The sequence below is a fragment of the Canis lupus genome, chromosome 24, assembly GCF_048164855.1.
Source record: "Canis lupus baileyi chromosome 24, mCanLup2.hap1, whole genome shotgun sequence".
Lineage (NCBI taxonomy): Eukaryota > Metazoa > Chordata > Mammalia > Carnivora > Canidae > Canis > Canis lupus.
This window is the reverse complement of record NC_132861.1, coordinates 45,850,862-45,869,477: the sequence shown is the minus strand read 5'-3', so window position 1 is coordinate 45,869,477 and position 18,616 is coordinate 45,850,862. Positions and strand designations below refer to the sequence as shown.

Here is an 18,616-nt window from a genome sequence, read left to right as displayed (position 1 = left end):
TTGTGTGGGGAGAAAAGGCACGGCACAGCATGCTAGACCTCAAGGAAAACATTTTTATAGCACGATATAAACACTGTGAATAATCCCAGATTACTAGAAAGGGCTCCGTTTACGTCCAGTTAACACTACTAAAGCAAACGGTAGGTGTATAAACTTAAACTTTTGGTGCTTGGAAGAATGAATCTCTTTCCAGGTGAAAATAATGTTCCAGAGAATAGGTTAGAAGCTTCCAGATGACTCAGACATTAAGGTATTTATCTAAGGATCACAGCTGGCCTACCCCTGTACGACATGTCAATGAGAAGTGCAGTGTGAGGAAGCCACGTAAGAGTCTGGGCTCCTGGGACAGATAGTGGTGCCCCAGCATTCAGAGAGGGAGTTGGTGACGGGGGGGCGGGGGGGGGGGTGCTTGACGCCACTGCCTCTGTGCAGTGCGAGTACTTGTGCCTCTGTGCACTTGCGAGTACTCCCCGCAGCCCTTCAGTTACAGGTGATGTGAGCAGGGTCCTCAGCTCCAAGAAATTCACCACGTCCTCTGTCATCTCGGGCCACTCTCACGGTTGGTACTTGCCCCCTGTGAGGGTGGGTGACTGACTGCTTTGGGGATAGATGCCGTGTCTCACCTTGGAGCCTGGCCTAGCAGTGCCTGGCATGTCCTTGGGGCAGACATGGGGTCACATGAGGCTGGCCTAGGGGCAGCTCCAGGTCAGCAGAGGGGTTCATTCTGGGTCTGGGAGGCCTTGCTGTGCTGAGTTCTCAGAGCAGCTGCATATGTTGGCCACTTCCTGCCACTTGACTCAATGGCCAGGCGCGGGGAGCTTGCGCTGAGTCACTCTGTGAGATCTCTCGTCACCTGAGTGCCTGCCATGGAAGCAGTGTGCTCAGAAGAGAGAGTAAGTCGTGTTCAATTCCTCTTCAATAAATGAAGCAGCCTCTAAGTGATTTCTATTAATTGATGGCCTTTGTCATCAAGCACAGCAATCCCTTCAGGCTCTGGAGGCTTCCTGCCCAACCACCAAGAAAAAGCCACAATGCCCCAGAGAGCTGGGGAGTGGCAGTGAAGACGGATCAGGAACACTTCCCCGCAGAGAGCACAGCCAAACGCTGAGAGAGCCAAGCACGTTCTGGTTATTTGCCAGGCAGCTGTAGGAGGTGACAGCCACGGGCACCTTTCTTTAGGCTTGGAGCCAACACACAATCCTGTGGCTTGGTTTTCGTATGGGCTAGCCTCCCTGAGAGTACCTCAGGCCTCTGCGGCCTGGGCCGGGGCTCTGGACTTCCATGCACCCCAGACAGGATGTTTATGCAGAGGCACTTGCTACTCTAAGTATCTGAACATGCCCTAGAGTCCGGAGCAGCACACCAGCATGGAGGGAGCTGGAGGTCATACCCCACATGCCAGAAACTGGCCTAGTCATCAAACGGGATTGGCCTCAATGTTGCCAGCCTCTTCTAGAACCCCCCTAAAGTCTTGGAAAGGGACAGGCCTCCTTGGGTTTAAAAACTGCCCAGCTGAACTATCAGCTCATAAAACTAGCCTTCGAGGCCAAAGAGAAGTCTTCCTTCCAGAGATGCAGAGAAAGAGGCAGGAGTCATGCCAGAACATTCTGAAAAAGGTATGGATACAGCAGGTAGACATACAGAGAAAACAAATCTGTTAATTCTCTCTCCTAGGTCAAAGCATGTCACCGCATGCTAAAAAGCATCTGGAAATAAAAAATAACTGAAGGGCTCCGAGTCATGCTGGGTTGCTGCAGCCCCAGCAGGCGCCCCAGAATGTAGAGACTGTGGTCTGTTGCAGAAGATGCATAAAGGAAAGGCAGAGCTGTACAAAGGACATTGAGCTCCAGAAGGAGAAAAAGTTGTTTGCTTAATGTAACCCTGTGTTAAATTAACCAAAGAAACATCTACTCTTTGTTATAAGGTCTTTGAGAGTTTCAAAGTATTCAGTTTCGAGAGTTCTTGGTGTCCTAGAATTTTCTGTCTTGCAGGGAAATCTCCCCGGTCATCCTTGGGTAGTTATTTGGGCTGCAAAAGGAGAGGTGTAAGAATAATGGGGACATTCTTACTGAGGCTTGGGCCCAGGGAGCCCCTGCCAGCCCCAGGGCCTATTTGGGTTTAGTTCTCTACCCTCCCTGTCCTCTGTCTTCCCCTCTCCACATCTCAGCGGGGAAAGATTCTGTGCATCTGCACAAGATTCAGAATCTTCAAATTGGGACAGCTGACACTGCAAAGGGCTTTAATATACAAGGTTCTACTCCACAACCCGAGCCACCTGATGGGAGGAAAGCCTTCAGTCTCCACGTCCTATCCCCTGGCATCAGATAAGAGCTTGAGTGGCAGGAGCCTGAGAAGGCCCTGGCCTGGTGGGTGGCTCAACCAGGTGGCTGAGGAGAGATGCAGGTGCAGCCCTTCAGGGTCTCAGGCAAACCGGGAGGGCGCCTTTCAGCGTGAGACTCCCAGCTGCCCACATTTGCGTCCATGGCAACAGAAGTCAGAGAAAGGTGGGATGGGGAAGAGGACAGTGATATAAGGGGATTTGGAGGCAGAGGAAGAAGATGTTACATGTATCTGTGAGGTAGTTTAACAATGCTTCTCCAGGGAATCTGTGACAAAAGTGATAGTTTTGTGACCTTGGAGATTTCTCATTCAATATTCTAGCAGGCAATCTGGGAGGGGTGAGAATAATTTGGGGCTTTGGGTCTGACACATCTGTTTGAATCCCTGGTCAGCTATAGGTCCTTCTGTAAAGTGGACAAGGCAAAATATTCCTCACAAAGTTACAATGAGACACAGTCTTGGGATAAACATCAATTTCTGTTCTCTTAAAACACTGATTTCATTCACCCAGCTCTTAGCCTACAAACTACCACTGCCACATTTCAAACCTAAAAGTATTTCCATACTGAAAGCGCATCTTGGGGAAAAGTAAAATCAGGTGTATATAAAAGGTAAGATTTCATAATCTTATGGGAGCTTGTGGCAAAAACTCCTTTCTGAGATCAGGAATAAGACATGGATGTCTGCTCTCATCACTTCCATTAGACACTGTACAGCACAATAATGCAAGGAAAAGAATTATATGGTGTGAGCATCAGGAAGGAAAAAGTAAAACTGTTACTACTTGTGGATGACAGGACTGGGTATAAAAAAAAATCAAAAAGGACTTATAAATTATTTGGGTTTTATAAATAAATTTAGCAAGATCAATGGATACAGGATCAATACAAATAAGTTGTATTTCCACAAGTCGGCAACAAGGAAAAAAGGAAATTTATAAATACCACTTAAAACAGTATGATAAATGATCAAATGCCTAGGAGGAACCCAATACAAAATGTAAGACTTCTACATAGAAAATTATAAGACAGAATTGAGACAAATTAAAGAAGACATAAAGAGCAGGATATACCATGTCTGTGGAGTAGGATATTCAGTATCCTAACAGTATCAGAAAATCCCAAAAGGATTTGTGGATGCAAAGTAATCTCAATGTAAATCCCAGCAAGGTTGGGTGCATGTGTGTAGCAACTGACAAACTGACCCTAACATTATTAATATGGGAACGGAAAGGGGCAAGAACAGCCTAGAAGAGGAACAAGGTGGGAGTGTCTAGCTCTACTGGAGATCAAGACTTTTAACAAAGGTACAATAATTGAGACGGTGTGGCATTGGCACAGGAGCAGACATACAGAGCATGAAGTGAAACAGACCCCCTGACAAAGGTGGTACTGTGCTTCAGCAGGAAAGTCTCTTCAACAAATGATGCTAGGTCAACTACATAAATTCATGGGAAAAATGAAACTTGCTGTACCATATTCCAAAATCAATTCTAGCTACATTATAGATATAAGATTGAGAATGTAATAGAATAGAGCTTCTAAAATTAATGTAGGAAAAGTTTGATGGTGAATTTTGTGTCGACTTGCCTGGCCAGGGAATGCCAGGATTAAACATCATTTCTAGCGTATGTATGAGGGTGTTTCCAGCATGGGTATAAGCACTTGAGTCAGTGAAGTCCATAAAATAGACTGCCTTCCCAAAGGTGGGTGGGCATCATTTGCTCTGCTGAAGGCCTGAATAGAACAAAAGTCAGAGGAAAGAGGAATTGATCCCTTTTTCTGTCTTATTGTTTGAGTGGGGGCATCTTATCTCCTCTTCTCCTGCCCTCAGACTGGAATTTATACCATCGACTTTCCTGGTTCTTAGATCTTCAGATTCCACTAAATCACCACCAGTTTTCCTGATCCTCCAGCTCGCAGATGGCAGATCATGGGACTTCTCAGCCTCCATAATCACATGAGCTGATTCCTCCTAATAAATCTCATTTTATACAAATATATTGATATATAAATATAATATACTGGTTCTGGTTCCCTGGAGAACCCTAACACAAGCAAGTCTTCAGGATTTTGATACAGATTTCTTAAATGGGATATAAAAGAATTAACAATAAAGAAAAAGATTGATACACTGAACTATATTGAAATGGGGAACTTCTGTTCATTAAAACTCTACCAAAGAGAGTAAAAAAGCAAGCTACTGATTAGAAGATATTTGCAACATGTATAACCAACAAATGACTCGTAATTAAAATAGAACAATAAATCAACAAGAAAACCAGAAAACCCAGTAGAAAAATATACTTGAAACTTGAAAAGACACACTACAGAATGGACAATAAACATGAAGTCTCATACACTGCTGGTGGGTTAAGCCGGGAAACCACTTGGGAAAATTGCCTGGCAGTGTCCACTAAGGTGGATATTTTTTCTATGATTCAGCAACTTCACTCCTAGGTATACACTCAGTGATGTATAATAACCCCAGACTGGAAGCAACCCAATGTCTGAATCATGTAGACTGGACGACACGTGATGGATTCATACAATGTAAAGTCTTCCAGCAATGAGAACAAACAGATGTAGCTAGATGCAGCAACAAAGATGAATGCTAACAACATAATGCTGAAAGAAAAAAAAATCAGACATGGAAGAGAGTATATGGGGATGTGGGGCCAAACAAATCTGTAAGTGTTAGAAGCTGTGATGGTGGATTCCTTCCTGGAGGAGAGCAGGGTATGGGGGAAGCTCCCAGGCACTGAGATGTTCCATTTCTTGATTTGAGTAATACTTATATGGGTGTGTTCATTTCTACTCTTTGAACTAGATGCATAGGATTTGTGGGCTTTTCTCTGTGTACATCATGGTTGACAAAAATAAGTTTTACAGGTGAGCTTACCGTAAAAATCTATTTTCCAGTGCATGTGCTATGGAAGAAAACAGCAGAATGGAGCCCCCCTTCCATGTTGAGACATTGATTCATGTGCCTGTGCGAGTGCACTAATGAGTCTGCACAATCTCCCCACTGTTGCTGGGTCCAACACTCTTACTCTGATGGGTTCTGGACTTAGAAAGCCAGCAGGAGGGGCCCCTGGGTGGCTCAGTCAGTTAACCATGTCTGACTTTTGGTTTCAGCTCAGGTAATGATCTCAGGTCTTGGGATAGAGCCCCACATTGGGGTGTGCACTTAATACGGAGTCTGCTTGAGATTCCCCTGCTTGCAGTTTGTGCTCTCTCTCAAAGAAATAAACAAATAAAATATTTAAAAAGGAAAAAGAAATCAAGGCAGCAAGAGTCGAGCAGCTAGAGATTCCTCTTTGGGCTGAGTACTCTGGCCCACAGCATGGGAAACCACTGCTCACGCAATCCAGTGCTCTAAAACCTGACTTCATGCTCCCTTCCTCCCCCATTCTCTCAGTGGGCAGAAAAAGGGTGCTGATTGCACACGGCTGACCAGGAGTTTCTCTCTGCCCTGGCCAGCTGTGGCTTGCATTACATCTGCAGGAGACTGGGTGACTGTAACCCAAAGGTCACGTAGGCAGCGCAGGAGGCAGCCACGCTGACCCAGGCCTTGCTGTCCTCCCTGCCGGGGGCCCAAGGGCAGTTTCAGCATTTCTCTGTGTTGCTGAGCCAGCCCCTGCCTCTGCCTGAATCATTTGGTGGATACTGTATCCCAGGGAGAAGGCTACTTGCCTCCACCTCCCGTTTATAGCTTGATCTTGGGCAGGACGCCGCTCAGGGAATCGGTTCCCCTCTCTGTAAAATGAGAGTGTTGATCCTGGCTTCCCTTTCTATAGGGAGAGATGAAGTCAAATGTACACTGCAGTGTTGGCATCCAAGGTATGGATGCTGTGTGGAGTGAGGCAGTGGGAGGGACCAGCGAACCACCCACCATCTCTCTGCATGGTGCGAAAGAGGGAGAAGCGTACCCCCCTACCCCCCATCACCATCTTGACTGGGGCAGCCTGAGCTGGAGTTGTGGCTGCACCGCACAGTGCCCAACACTCATGGCTGTGATGGGAAACGGTGAGCTCACACCTGTACTGGACGTAGCCAACCCCAACACGCATGCTGCAGCTGCAGGCCTGCTCCCGTGAGGTCACCCCTGGCACCTGTCTCTGGTTGCAATGCCTCCAGCTCCCCATTCTCCTAACTGAGGGCTTCACTGGGAACAAGAAAGGCTTTCTTCATTCAGTTGGACCTGGCAGTGTCGGTGGGAGGTCTGGGGGCTCTCAGGTAACGTCACCACTTAGCCCGAGGAGCTGGCAGGAGGTCCAAGGTGCGGACACAAGGTGTCATTTCCAAAGCACTGGGAAGTGTTGGTGTTGGTTTGAAGTCGTTAAGGCTGCTGGGAAACACCTCCTCTGCTTATTTGAGGTGAAGGAAGAGAACAAGAATCAAGCAGAGTGGAGACAAATTATCGGGGTTTTATCTGGGAACCCCTGCTCTCTTGCCCGCCCCAGTGTGGCAGCCATGGAAAGGCGCCTCTCAGACCTCCAGCCACAGGAGCATAAACCACCCTACAGCTGGGCTGCAGCCTCTCCAAGCCACCACTGCACTGGTGCCGAGGTGCACTTCCCCGGGGTTGCTCTGGCAGGTGACTTTAGCTCCATGGCTTCCCATGGACCTGGCTGCAGCCCGCGTCTCTCCCTAGCCAGGCCTCCTCCTTCCACCTCCTCCACAGGGGCCGAACTGTGTGGAGGGCTGCAGACTGTCTCCCTGCCCTCTCCTGCCGCCTTCTCTTCTGATGCTGCCCTGGCCTCTGCTTGTCGGCAGATGTGAACAAACACAAGCAGTGTCGCAGTGGATAAAAGAAGACAGGCAGAGTGTCCCCTGCCTCCTTTCCGGCAGCCACGGCCCTGACTAGGACTAAATGCCAGTATGACAGTCCTGCTGGGGGAGTGCTGGGCCTGATAAGAGAGGAAAGAGATTATATACCATGAGCAAGACTTAGCCGGCAGGATTTGAGGGCTTAATCAAAGGGGCCAGGAGATCAGACAAGATGAGCAAGAATTCATGGACTTAGGGTATTTCATGGGATGTGCAACTGAGCACCCTGGCAAAGGGCCTAGACACACTGCTCCTGGGGTGCTCCTCAGAAGCCCAGAGTGAGTGATAGCTAAGGCTGAGAGAAGTGGGAAGGCATGAACTGCCCTGGCAGACAGCAGAGGAAGGAGTAAAGAGGCTGAGGGAAGGGGCCATGCTGGACTGGAAGTACTGCTGAGGTCAGAAGACCCCGCAGAGACCTCTGTTCACTCAGGGCCTCTGTGGGAGGACACTCCTTCACCACCATCATCCACAATGCACTAGGAGAGGAAGATCAATCATTAAGGAGTTTGCTGGTACCATGCCTCTGTAGGCTACAGAGGACAGCAGGAGAGGCCATCACAGAGCTGGGCTCTAATGCTCCTGGGGATGACGCTGCCTGAGGTATTAGAGGCCAGCAGTAATGTGGCACCGGCCCCTCTGAACTGCCAGTGCCGGCTACTGCTAGGATTCTTCAGACTCCTAAGTGTGCAGTGGCCAGGAGATGACAGGAGCAGTCACCATGGGGGTAAAGGGAGGGATAACCCACTCTGATCAGAGGAGGGGCAGGCGGAGGTATGTGGAACTCAGGGGCACCTTCTGGTGCTCCCTTGCCCCACTGTGAGTGGACACACAGGCATGTGCCAACCCTGGCTTGAGAAGGATATGACAGCCAAGAGCTTGGAAACCTCATGAGGCAGGTTTGGGTCAAGCCACCAGCTAAGCTGCCAAGACCTGCTGAGGCTCTGGGTGAGGGTGAGAAAAATCTGAAAGGGACAGTGGGGGAGAGGGAGGGGAGGACCAGTAGGGGCCCCAGGTTCCATTCCCTGATGGAGGCGGTAGTTTGTCCCATTGACTTCTCCTTTCAAAGCTCCTCCTTTCAAAGAGAGGCCCACAGGAACCACAGAGGGGTTGCTCCCCAGGTAGTGGAGCACAGAGGCCGACACATGTAGTACAAGGGGTGGGCTGTGGCCATGAGAAGACCTGGGTCACTCCAAGCACAGCAGGGATCTTGAGGCAGGCCGGCTTCCATGGGATGTGAGATTCCTCCAACAAACAAGGCTGGTTTGAGGCCTAAGATTTCTTGGAATCATGCTGCAGGCTGAGCCTCTACCTGCCAGCCCTCCTTTCCTCGCTCCCTGCTTCACGGGGGCAGGTGCCATGGCCTGCAGCCCTTCATCCCCCTGTGCATCTCTTGCATGCTAATCCTGACTGGGAGGCTACTAGTCAGTGGACCTGAGCTCACCTGTCATACCTGTCATGTCCTCTATGAGGTAAACATGAGAACAGAAAGAGAACCCGGTGTGATGCTAAGCTCTCTGACCCTTGGTCTGCTGTGATGGTGCCAAGAGCATCCTGAGACCAAAGCAAGGATGCTGACTGAGCAGGCCAGTCCCCTGGGCAGGCCTGCATGTGGGGGAGCCCCCAGGTTCAGAAAGCACCATTTGCTCAGAGGCTAGGGGAAAGAAGCCAGGTGGCCCCAGGACCCTGCCTGAGCTCTGTTGCCAGAAGGGCCAACAACCTGAGTGATGAAGTGCCCACGGGTTGCGGAGAGCAGAGGACTTGAGGACTGGCACTGCCCTCTCCTCTGGAAGGCTGCAGTGCTGCTGTCTTCAACACGGGTTTACAAAGATGGGAAGGCACCTCAGCTGAGGAAAATCAGTCCCGCAGGGAAGCTTTCTCAGACACCTCTAGATGTTGGCTATTTGATATGGGTTTCAAGGTGCCAAAATGAGTTATCTAGCAAGTCAGGAAAAAACAAAAGATTTAGTTTCATTAAGTTTAGCAAATGAACCTGTCCCAATAGTAAGATGGAGGTGGGGGAACTGGCTGTGGGAGTGAGGTAGTCCCCGGACCAGGGCGAGGCCTGGCTGCCCACAGCGGGAGGAGAGGGCACTGCGAAGTCACAGCCAGGGTCTGCCGGGACCCAAGGCATGAGCCACGCAGGCATGTACAAGGGTGACAACCGCGCTCAATAACTGTTGACACAGCCACATCACACATGACCTCATTTCATTCTCCCCCAGACCTGAGATGTATGGTCATCATGTTCCTAATGGAGAGGCTGCATCCCAGAGAGGACAATGACCTGCCCTGGAGAAGACTGACAAGACACAGGTTTGTGATGAGAGGTCAGGAGCCCATTGTATCAGACCATGCGGTCTGCTCCCCCAGGGGTCCACAGGGATTGCCAGAATTGAGAGAGAGCTTTTAGGGCAGACCTGCCAAGGAGAGGCTAGAACTAGAAGCTACCCCCTCCCTCAGCTCCAAGATTTAAGTTGTGGAGAGAAAGGCAGGTGGTATGAAGGCACAGCATGGGCTTTGGAACTGGCTAGTATTGGGGTAAAATCCAGGCTCTGCTCTTGACCATGGTGTGACCTTGAGCAGGTTAACCTCCCTCTTTAAAAAAGAAAATCTATAAAATTATGAAGATAAGATCTGTCTTGAATAGCTTTGGAACTAGAAATAACCCAGATAAGCCTGTAGCCTCATGTTGGTGATTTGTGGGCATTCAGAAGCTGGTAGTTCCTGTCACTATCACACTGCAAGGTTCAGAAACTTGAGCGGTCACTGACAAAGTGTCTGGCATATTTAATCCTCATCATAATTATTACTATGCCTCACTCTCAGGCAAAACACGGTAGGCAGTTGATATAAATGACTATAATCACTACTATATTTACAGAGTTAAATCAAATTTTTATAGCTTCTTTCTTCTACATGTTAGTTCAGAATTCATAAACTATCCAAGGAGACAGTTTTCCCTGATGTCAGGAGCAATTTAATCCTCATCGTAATCCTACAACGAGTAAAAAGACAAAGGGGGGAAAGAGATTTGACTCCCCAGTAGCCAGGTTCCCTCTCTAAAAGATTAGAGGTCCCCCCACCCACTTCCTTCATCAGGTATTATTTGCCAGGTCCTGGGCTAGGCATGAGAGACGCTGAGGTGAATAAAACAAGGCCCTGACCTTATAAGGGCCCAGCACCATGGGGGTAGCAGCAAGTGAACAAACCATTGCCTGAACTGCACCGTGCTCAGTGCTGGAGAACTGGACAGGTGAGCTGCAGGACCATGGAGAAGGGGCAGTGGCTTCAGCCTCTAGTGCCCGCTATTAGGGGCTGGAATGCTTCCTGGAGGAAGTTTGTTAGGGGCTGGAATGGTTTCCCAGAAGACGTAATACCTAGCTAAGAGTGGAAAGAGAGAAAGGGGCTACCCAGATGGGTGGGGAGAGGGCTGTAGGAAAAGGTGGGGATCTAGAAACAGGGAGCAACCCGGTCACACAGAGACATGTTGCACATGAGAGAAGGTGGTCTGGTAGGCGTGGGATGCAGGGAATGCTGCAGCAGGTGGGGGCCCAGCCCCTCCCACTAGCCCAGGGCCTCTGAGGGCCTCTGGAGTGTTCAGTTAGCTCTGCAGCCTTGGTGCAGAGGACTATACTGGTCCCTCGTGGAAACTCTCCGAATGCTTGAAGAATGCGTGAGTGGTGGTCAGATTTGCATTTTAAAAAGTTCATTCAGACTTCGGGTTCTGACAAGATGGTGGACTAAGCTGATGTGGGCCTCTTTCCTGACACGAACACAGAGAAATGATGGATAAAATATATGGGAAGAATATTTAAATATAAAACTGAGCATGGAGAATAATGGGACAATGCCCAGGTAGCTGAAATAAAGAGGAAACCAAGTCAAAGCCAGAATCGTTACCATGGCAACTGGAGCTGGGATTATCAGACTCTGATATAGTTACAGGAGCTGGGATTTCTTTCTTTTTTTTTTAAATTTTTATTTATTTATGATAGAGAGAGAGAGAGAGAGGCAGAGACATAGGCAGAGGGAGAAGCAGGCTCCATGCACCGGGATCCTGATGTGGGATTCGATCCCGGGTCTCCAGGATTGTGCCCTGGGCCAAAGGCAGGCGCCAAACCGCTGCGCCACCTAGGGATCCCAGGAGCTGGGATTTCAATGTCCACTGGAGGAAGAAGAACTGGCCAGGGAACTGGACTTAAGAGCCTCGCAGAAAGCCAGGAATCCAGGAAGGGCTGTTGGTCTTTATTTTATATTTTTTTATATTTTATATTATTTTATATTTATTTGTTCTTGAGACACAGAGAGAGAGGCAGAGACTTAGGCAGAGGGAGAAGCAGGCTCCTTACAGGGAGGCCGAAATGGGACCAATCCCCGGACCAGGATCACACCCTGAGCTGAAAGCAGACACTCAACCGCTGAGCTACCCAAGCGTCCTTGGCTGCTGGTCTTTAAACAGGGACCAGGAAGACCTTTCTCACAACCCAGAGGGTATCTGTATGTGGTGTGGAGCAGAGGTTTCTCCTTTGCAGAAAGGAGATCCCCATCCTGTGCTGCATGGGTGGGGATAGAGGCTGAATACACGCTACCCAGGTACTGAGAATCCTGAGCCAAGCAGTTCATGACAAACCAGCTTGGCCTCTGGAACTCCTGGGGTCTTGGCAGAACAAATGCCAAGGTGATGAAAACACATATCCACAACCCATGGCTCCCATGGTGTAAACAATCCCTTAAGACAGTCTCTTGATAAAAAGGAACAAATCACATGAAGAAATGAACCACCATGAAGGCAAGGCAACAGACACAAGACATGGGAGAACTGGTACCCTTAAACTAGAAATAATCAAACACTCTCAAAGATGCTATATGTGTCATCAAAATAAACGAGTTGAAAGGAATAGAAATCATGATTAAAAACTAGGACACTGAAAAACAAAAAACAAAACTTAATAGGCTGATTTAAAAAAGCTCCAAATAGAAGTTCTAAATATTAAAAAAAAAACCCTCAAGTTTGGAAGGAGTATTGAACAGGTGATTATGAATAGCTACAAGAAGATTAGTAAACTCACAGGTGTTTTTGAGGAAGTGCTGGAATACATCACTGGCAGAAAGGGAGACAGAGAAAAAAGGAAGAGAGAATAATATGGGAGGTTTCTAACAGGAGTTCTAGGAAAGATCAAAGAGAATCAAAGAGATAGCAGAGAAGAATTTCCAAAGTGAAGAATGACACTGAGTCCCCAGCAACCTGATAAAGATGAATTCACTCTCAGACTGCAGTAAGACTGCAGAATGTCAAAGTCAAACATGAGGACTTAAAAGCAACCAGGAGGAAGAGCCATGCAAAGCTCCCTCAGGCAGTACAGAGGACAGGCTGGAGGTCAGAGAGCCAGAGGCAGGGAGAAGCCTTCTAGGAAGCTCCCTGTCCCCGGCAGTGGGAGGAGGGTAGTGGGGATGGAGGCAAGGGAACATTCTGGACAAAGTTCTCCTCGGGGGAGGAGCTGCAGTGAGGTCCACTATTTACACAAACTCTTCGAGGCCCTGGAGCAAGTGTAAGTCATCTTTTGTGCCCCAGTGCCCAGCACAACATGTGGTGTGGGGCAGGGGCCTGATGAATGTATAAGTGACTTCTCATGAATCACTTATTCGCCCTTTGAGGCCTTGCTTTGTGAAGAGATTTCCAAACCCCAGTGTGAGAAATGAATCTCAGAGAGTTCCAGATTCACTGGACTGCTTATTAAAGGTGGTAAAGTTTTCTGCAACAGAAAAAAAGAAGATCCCGGGTGGAGACTGGCAGCACTGGCCGGGGTCAGGGGAGAGGCCTCACCTCTTTTAGGTACAGATGTGACCAGCTTTTGGGAGGCTGAGGGGATAATTTGAGTGAAGAGCTTTAAAATCTAGTTCCAGGCACAACAGGGAAGCTTCTTCTAATGGCCTTGGAGTTTAAGAATATTTACCTGATGACTGTGCCCTCCAGCCCAAGAAGAGGGAGGATCCAAGTCCAGCCGGATATCAGATACAGACAAGTCCCAGGGCCTGTCCTCCCTGGAGCCCAGGGGCAAGTATGAGCCTCTTTATGCAGATGGAGAACAGGAAGCCATGGAACCAAAAATTGGGGTTATCAGGATGTTTCCAGGGAAAATAAAAAGCAGAGTGCTTATTTTCAGGGCCACTCCATTTGAAAAGAAAGCAAAAGACCACTGGGGTGAACCGTCTAACACTTTCAATAATTATTCACAACACTTTCTTTGCTGATGGACTGAATTTGGCAGAGCTGAATACTAAAATGACTCTGAATTATACTATGGGGAAATGCCCAGGTGAAAGCAGTAGTTTCAATAATTAACTGTACCAAACTAATATTCAGACTTCAAGCTAATTTCTTGCATATGTAGAACCTTCTCCTCTGCTGCTCTTGTATTCATGTTACTTGGCTGAGGCAACAAGGACTCCTTAGGGCTCAGGGTGAAATACCCTCATTTCCCCCACACCACTGTTACACCAATATCGGGGTTCAGGCACTCTAGGGGAGATGACTCTAAAAGTGACCAGAGGAACCCAGACAGGGCAGAGTCCAGGGGAGAGGAGAAAGTCACAGTCAAGCTCATGGCGTTCTCCATGCTTTGCTCCGCAATTCAGTCCTGGGCAGAGGTGGGTGCCTTTAGACAGAGTGCTTTGCCCACAGCCGGGGGCTGCCGGAGGCAGGTGCACCAGCCTCTTCCCTACTCCTACTCTGGTAGCAGCAGTCACAGCTCATGGATGCAGCCCTGCCGGCGCTGGGAAAACAGAATGGAAGTCATGAGGTAACTTTCCTGTTTGGGAAGGAGAGGAATCAATGCTTACGGTGGGCACTTTATATGCTGGGCTGTGACGATGTCTTTAACATGCTATTCCAATCCCCAGGACAATCATTCCCCCAGTTATGGCAGAAAGTATCATTAGTCCCATTGTTCTTAACACAGGAAGAAATCCGAGGCTCAGAGGTTAGGAAATCTGTCCACAGATTGAGGACGAACCGCAAGACTGCCACTAAGACAAGCAAGAGAGAACCAGAGAAGGGGCATTGAGATGTCTGATTGCCATGGTTTCCCAGATTGTGGCTCCTTTCCAGTATCCTACACAAATGCTTTCTTTTCCACGTCTCTGGGGACCAAAGCTTATCAATATTCACAACCCCTAAATTCTCCTCTTATGTCACTTATTCTGATGACATGCCAGGAGTTGGGGATCAGGCCAAGAAACAGAGTTAGGCTATTTTCCTCTCTCAGCTCCAGAGACTACCTAGGTTGTTGTCACTGCACCTCTGTACTGCGACAAACATAAAGGAAGGAAGGCTGGTGTCATCCTCCCAGTGAACAAAAACACTGCCAACCTTTTCCCCAAAGAGCACAGTCAAGGCAGAACTGGAGTCTTGCAACACCCCTGGGCTGAAAGATCTGTTTCTGCTGCCATGGTCTGTGTGTGTGTGTGGGGGGGGGGGGCTACCAACCATGCCATCCAACAAGCACCAACCCAGGGAGCGCAGGGCAGCACAGACAAGCAGCTTATGACTGATGTTTCTCTTACTCCCTAGTGATGTTTGCACTTGCCACTGTGGGCTTCTCTCAATGGTCCCCACCTCTCCCTGGACCTAGGCAGGCTGGCCCTGCTTCTCTGCTCAATTAAGCATTATGAGAAGCTGAGATGGTATCTCTGATGGCCTAGAAACCCTGAAACTTCCAGAAACAGTGCCATCCAAGAGGACAAATGATGGTGTTGAGGGCACTTGGTCAATCCTTCCTAAATGATGGATTTGGTAGGAACAACAGCTTACCATGGCATCCTCTAAAGATAAATGACAAATAAGAGTCATGCCTTGAAAGTGATACCAATGGAGATTTGGTCATGAAGGCACCAGTCTTCCACCCATAACAGAGCAAGAGTTCTTCAGGAAGACCCTTTTCTCTTCTGGAATGTAAAGGACAGTTCCACTGGCCTGTGCCTATTGGATTCTTTCCACTGGGTACAATTAACTAGCTTGGATATTTAAATAATTAGTCCTCAAGTCCAGGTTGGGACTGATCCTGTCACTGACCAGGGTTTCCAAAAGTAGCAATGTGGGACATTTAGTCTCTTCTCAGAGCAAATGTGATCATCGTGACTCCTCATGTGGCTGTGCCAAGTGACCTGGAGCAAGTTACTTATGATCCCTAGACTTCAGCTTCTGCAAACCCACCAGTGATAACAACAGAAGAAAACTCTTCAGGCTGCTATGAGGATTACACGGGATAACAAATGTAGAGTCCCCAGGAGTGTGCCTGCGGCCCAGCGGGTGCTCACTGGTAGCTGCCATTATCGCCCATCATCACCACTGTCACTGTCATCAGCAGGCACTTGCCACCACTTCACTGTCTCACAGATAAAAGTGCACAGTCAGAGAGGCAGTCTGTGGTGAAGAAAAGAGCTGCTGTGACAGCCTGCCAGGTGTCACCTTTCTAATGACAAGATTACCAACTTAAATCTCTGTAAGTGCCCAGAAATTTCCCAATTACAAAATTCACAAGGTAGACTAACACAACAAGACCTATCCACAGAAGTACAGTCAGACATGACAACAGCACAGGCCAGAATCACACAGTGAACCAAATTAGCCAGTGTGTCATTGCGGAGTGGGCCGGGACTGGGGAGGGAGGTGTTCCCTAGAGGAGAGCTGAAGTCTAGAAGGGAAGGTCTACTTCTGCATATACTTCTAATATCTCTCATATCAGTACTTCAAGTCCTATATTTAGGAGTCAAAGAGATCTTACAGGAGAAACAGTTTTGGGCCGGCTGCTTTCCAGTTGAGTCCCCCAAAATGTGATTCCCTTCCTGCCAACCCCTTTGTCAGAGAAGCCTGCTGTGAGAAAGCCCACAGGCGCTACCTCTGCAGGACGCTCTTTCCCGCTGAGTGGCTTACTTGTTGCTGTCACGGTACTCATAGATGTGGCATCCTTGGGGCAATCCAGTCTCGTGATCCAGAGTGAAAGCAAGCTTTAGCTGCATAAAGAGAGAGGAGAGAAAAAATTAAGTCTAGGCAGGCATGTGCTATTCATTCTGGCTGCTGAAATGAGAAAAAAAAGTAAAGCAAAATCGCATTCCGTCCAGCTGACATGTTGTGGAGAGCCTGGGCCTGCCACCTCTGGGCAGAGCCATGCCTTACAGGGACACCGTCATCAGTGAGGATTGTTACTGGGACTCTACTTGCTCAGTTAGCATGTAACCAATTATTTACTAGGCACTTACTCTGTGCCAGATACTGAGCTAGTGGATGGGGAAAGAACAGGGAAGAGAAGCAGAGAGGGGCCTCTTTCACAGATCTTACTGTCTGGTCGGAAAGATTGGTACCAGTCATGTACCCACACAAATGAGTGAATGAATGAATGAATACAAAACTTCCAAATAAAATACGTTCTCTGAAGCAGGAAAAAGACTCCTGCACTTCTCCAGAAGTAAATAATCTGATCTAGACTGGGAGTGAGGGAAGGAGGAGGGAAGGATGGGGTGAGAAGGTTCTTCTTGGCACAGCACGTAAAGAGGCCCTGATGTAGGTGTCTGGGAACCGAAGGATGGCTGGTGAGCCAGAACCCAGCAGATATGGGGGCCATGGTGGGCAGTGATGCTGGAGAGGGAGGCCAAGTCAGAGCATGTAGAACCTCGCTGGCCACGTTAGGATTTATGACCTTTACCTTGGTAAGGACGGGGTGGATGACATGATCAAAGTTATGTTTTAGCAAGATCCCTTTGGCTACTGTGTAGAGAACAGGCTGTAGGGGTGAGAGCAGAAGCAGGTGCCCTGCGGGAGGCTACCAACCAATGCAAGTGAGTGGTGATGGGGGGCTGGAGCTGCGGGGTGGAGAGGGGGGTGAGGGAGTGGTGAGAAGGAGAGAAATGGACAATTTAAGACCTACATTAGAAATACCATATGATTTCACTCATGTGGACTTTACAAAACAAAGAAGATGAACATAGCGGGGAAAGGATGGGGAGACAAACCATAAAACAGACTCTTAACTACAGGCGGGGAATGGGCTAGATGGGTGATGGGCATTAGGAGGGCACTTGAGATGAGTGTGTTTTATGTAAGTGATGAATCACAAATTCTACTCCTGAAACTAATATTACACTGTCTGTTAACTAACTAGGATTTTATTTTATTTTTTTAAGATTTTACATTTTTTTAGAGAGAAGGGAAAGAGAGTGGGTGTGTGTGTGTGGGAGGGGGGTAGGCAGAGGGAGAGGGGGTGAGAGAGAGTCCCAAGCAGACTCCACATTGAGCATGGAGCCAATCTCATGACTCTGAGATCATGACCCAAGTGGAAACCAAGAGTTGGCCACCCAACCAAACTAGAATTTTAAGTAAAAAATTGAAATAAAAAAAAAAAGTAGTTTTAGAAGTAGAGTTTATAGGATATGCTGATGGATTCCATGTTGGTGATACTGGAAAAGAAATCAAGGACATTTCGTTTTTGATTTGAACAATCGGGTAGGTGGCTGTTCCATTTGCTGAGTGAGGAGAATGAATCTGGGGGTGGCTAGAAAGCCAAAAGTTTTATTTTGGACATGTTAACTTTGAGGCACGCAGTAGCTTTCTCTGATTAGGGATGATCAGGAACAAGAATCTGGTAATGAGGTTTTGGTTTCTTTCTGGATCCTGGAGGGAAGTGCTCAGGTGAGTGCAGAACTCCTGCATTGCCAGGAAGCCAGAGCTCAGGGAAGTTCTGTATGTCCTGCTAGAGTTGAGTTGGTTATGGCAGCTTTAACATTTCTAAACCTAGTGCCAATTACTAGATTTACAAATTCACCAGGTTTTTAAATTGCCAGGGAAATTTTAACTAAAATTAACTGCACATTAGGAAGATACATTATTATAACTTTTTTTTTTTTTTTTTTTTTTTTAACTGCAAGGCTGTTAACACAGATCTGCATCATTAGATGCTGGATGATTTTTCTCTTCCTGAGAGGGAAAAGAGCTTGTAGGAATGGCTTGTCCTCTTACTGACCCAGATGAAAATACAAAAACAGAAACAAGCCCTTCTTCACCATCATGAAGCCAGGAACTTCAAGTCAAAGGCATGTTTTCCCTACAGAGCACTGCTTGGATCTTCCCAGGCCTCTTTCAGTAAAACCGAAAATAATTGTTTTTTTAAAAAAATCTATTAACTATACTGTTTTTTCTTTACCTCTTTTTGCAGCTGAGGCCAGGCCTATATTCATTTAGTCCATTTCAAAGACTGCTCTGCTTAGAAATTTTCAAATCCTTTGACTCAGTGACTTATGAATTTATGGCTTAGAAAAATTATCATAAATGTAAGAGGAAAAGTTTTTTTGTAAAACTGTTCACTTCAGTATTGTTTATTGGAAAGACTCTAAACAACCAGCAATAGCTGAGGGGTTAGGTAAACTATACCATAGTCACATGCAGAACAGCA

The 18,616-nt window shown here is 47.7% G+C and overlaps 1 protein-coding gene across 10 annotated transcripts in view; it reads right to left on the bottom strand.

Moving 5' to 3' along the window:
• The window catches only part of DIS3L2 (DIS3 like 3'-5' exoribonuclease 2), a 346,723-nt gene that overhangs the window by 27,884 nt on the left and 300,223 nt on the right, over positions 1-18,616 (bottom strand). For all 10 annotated transcript variants that reach the window (XR_012016729.1, XM_072796677.1, XM_072796673.1 and 7 more), the window contains one exon: positions 16,105-16,184. Coding sequence is in view for 9 of the 10 variants with exons in the window: in XM_072796677.1 (XP_072652778.1) it covers positions 16,105-16,184 (80 nt within the window). In the remaining variant the exon portion in view is untranslated. The remainder of the gene's footprint in view (positions 1-16,104; positions 16,185-18,616) is intronic.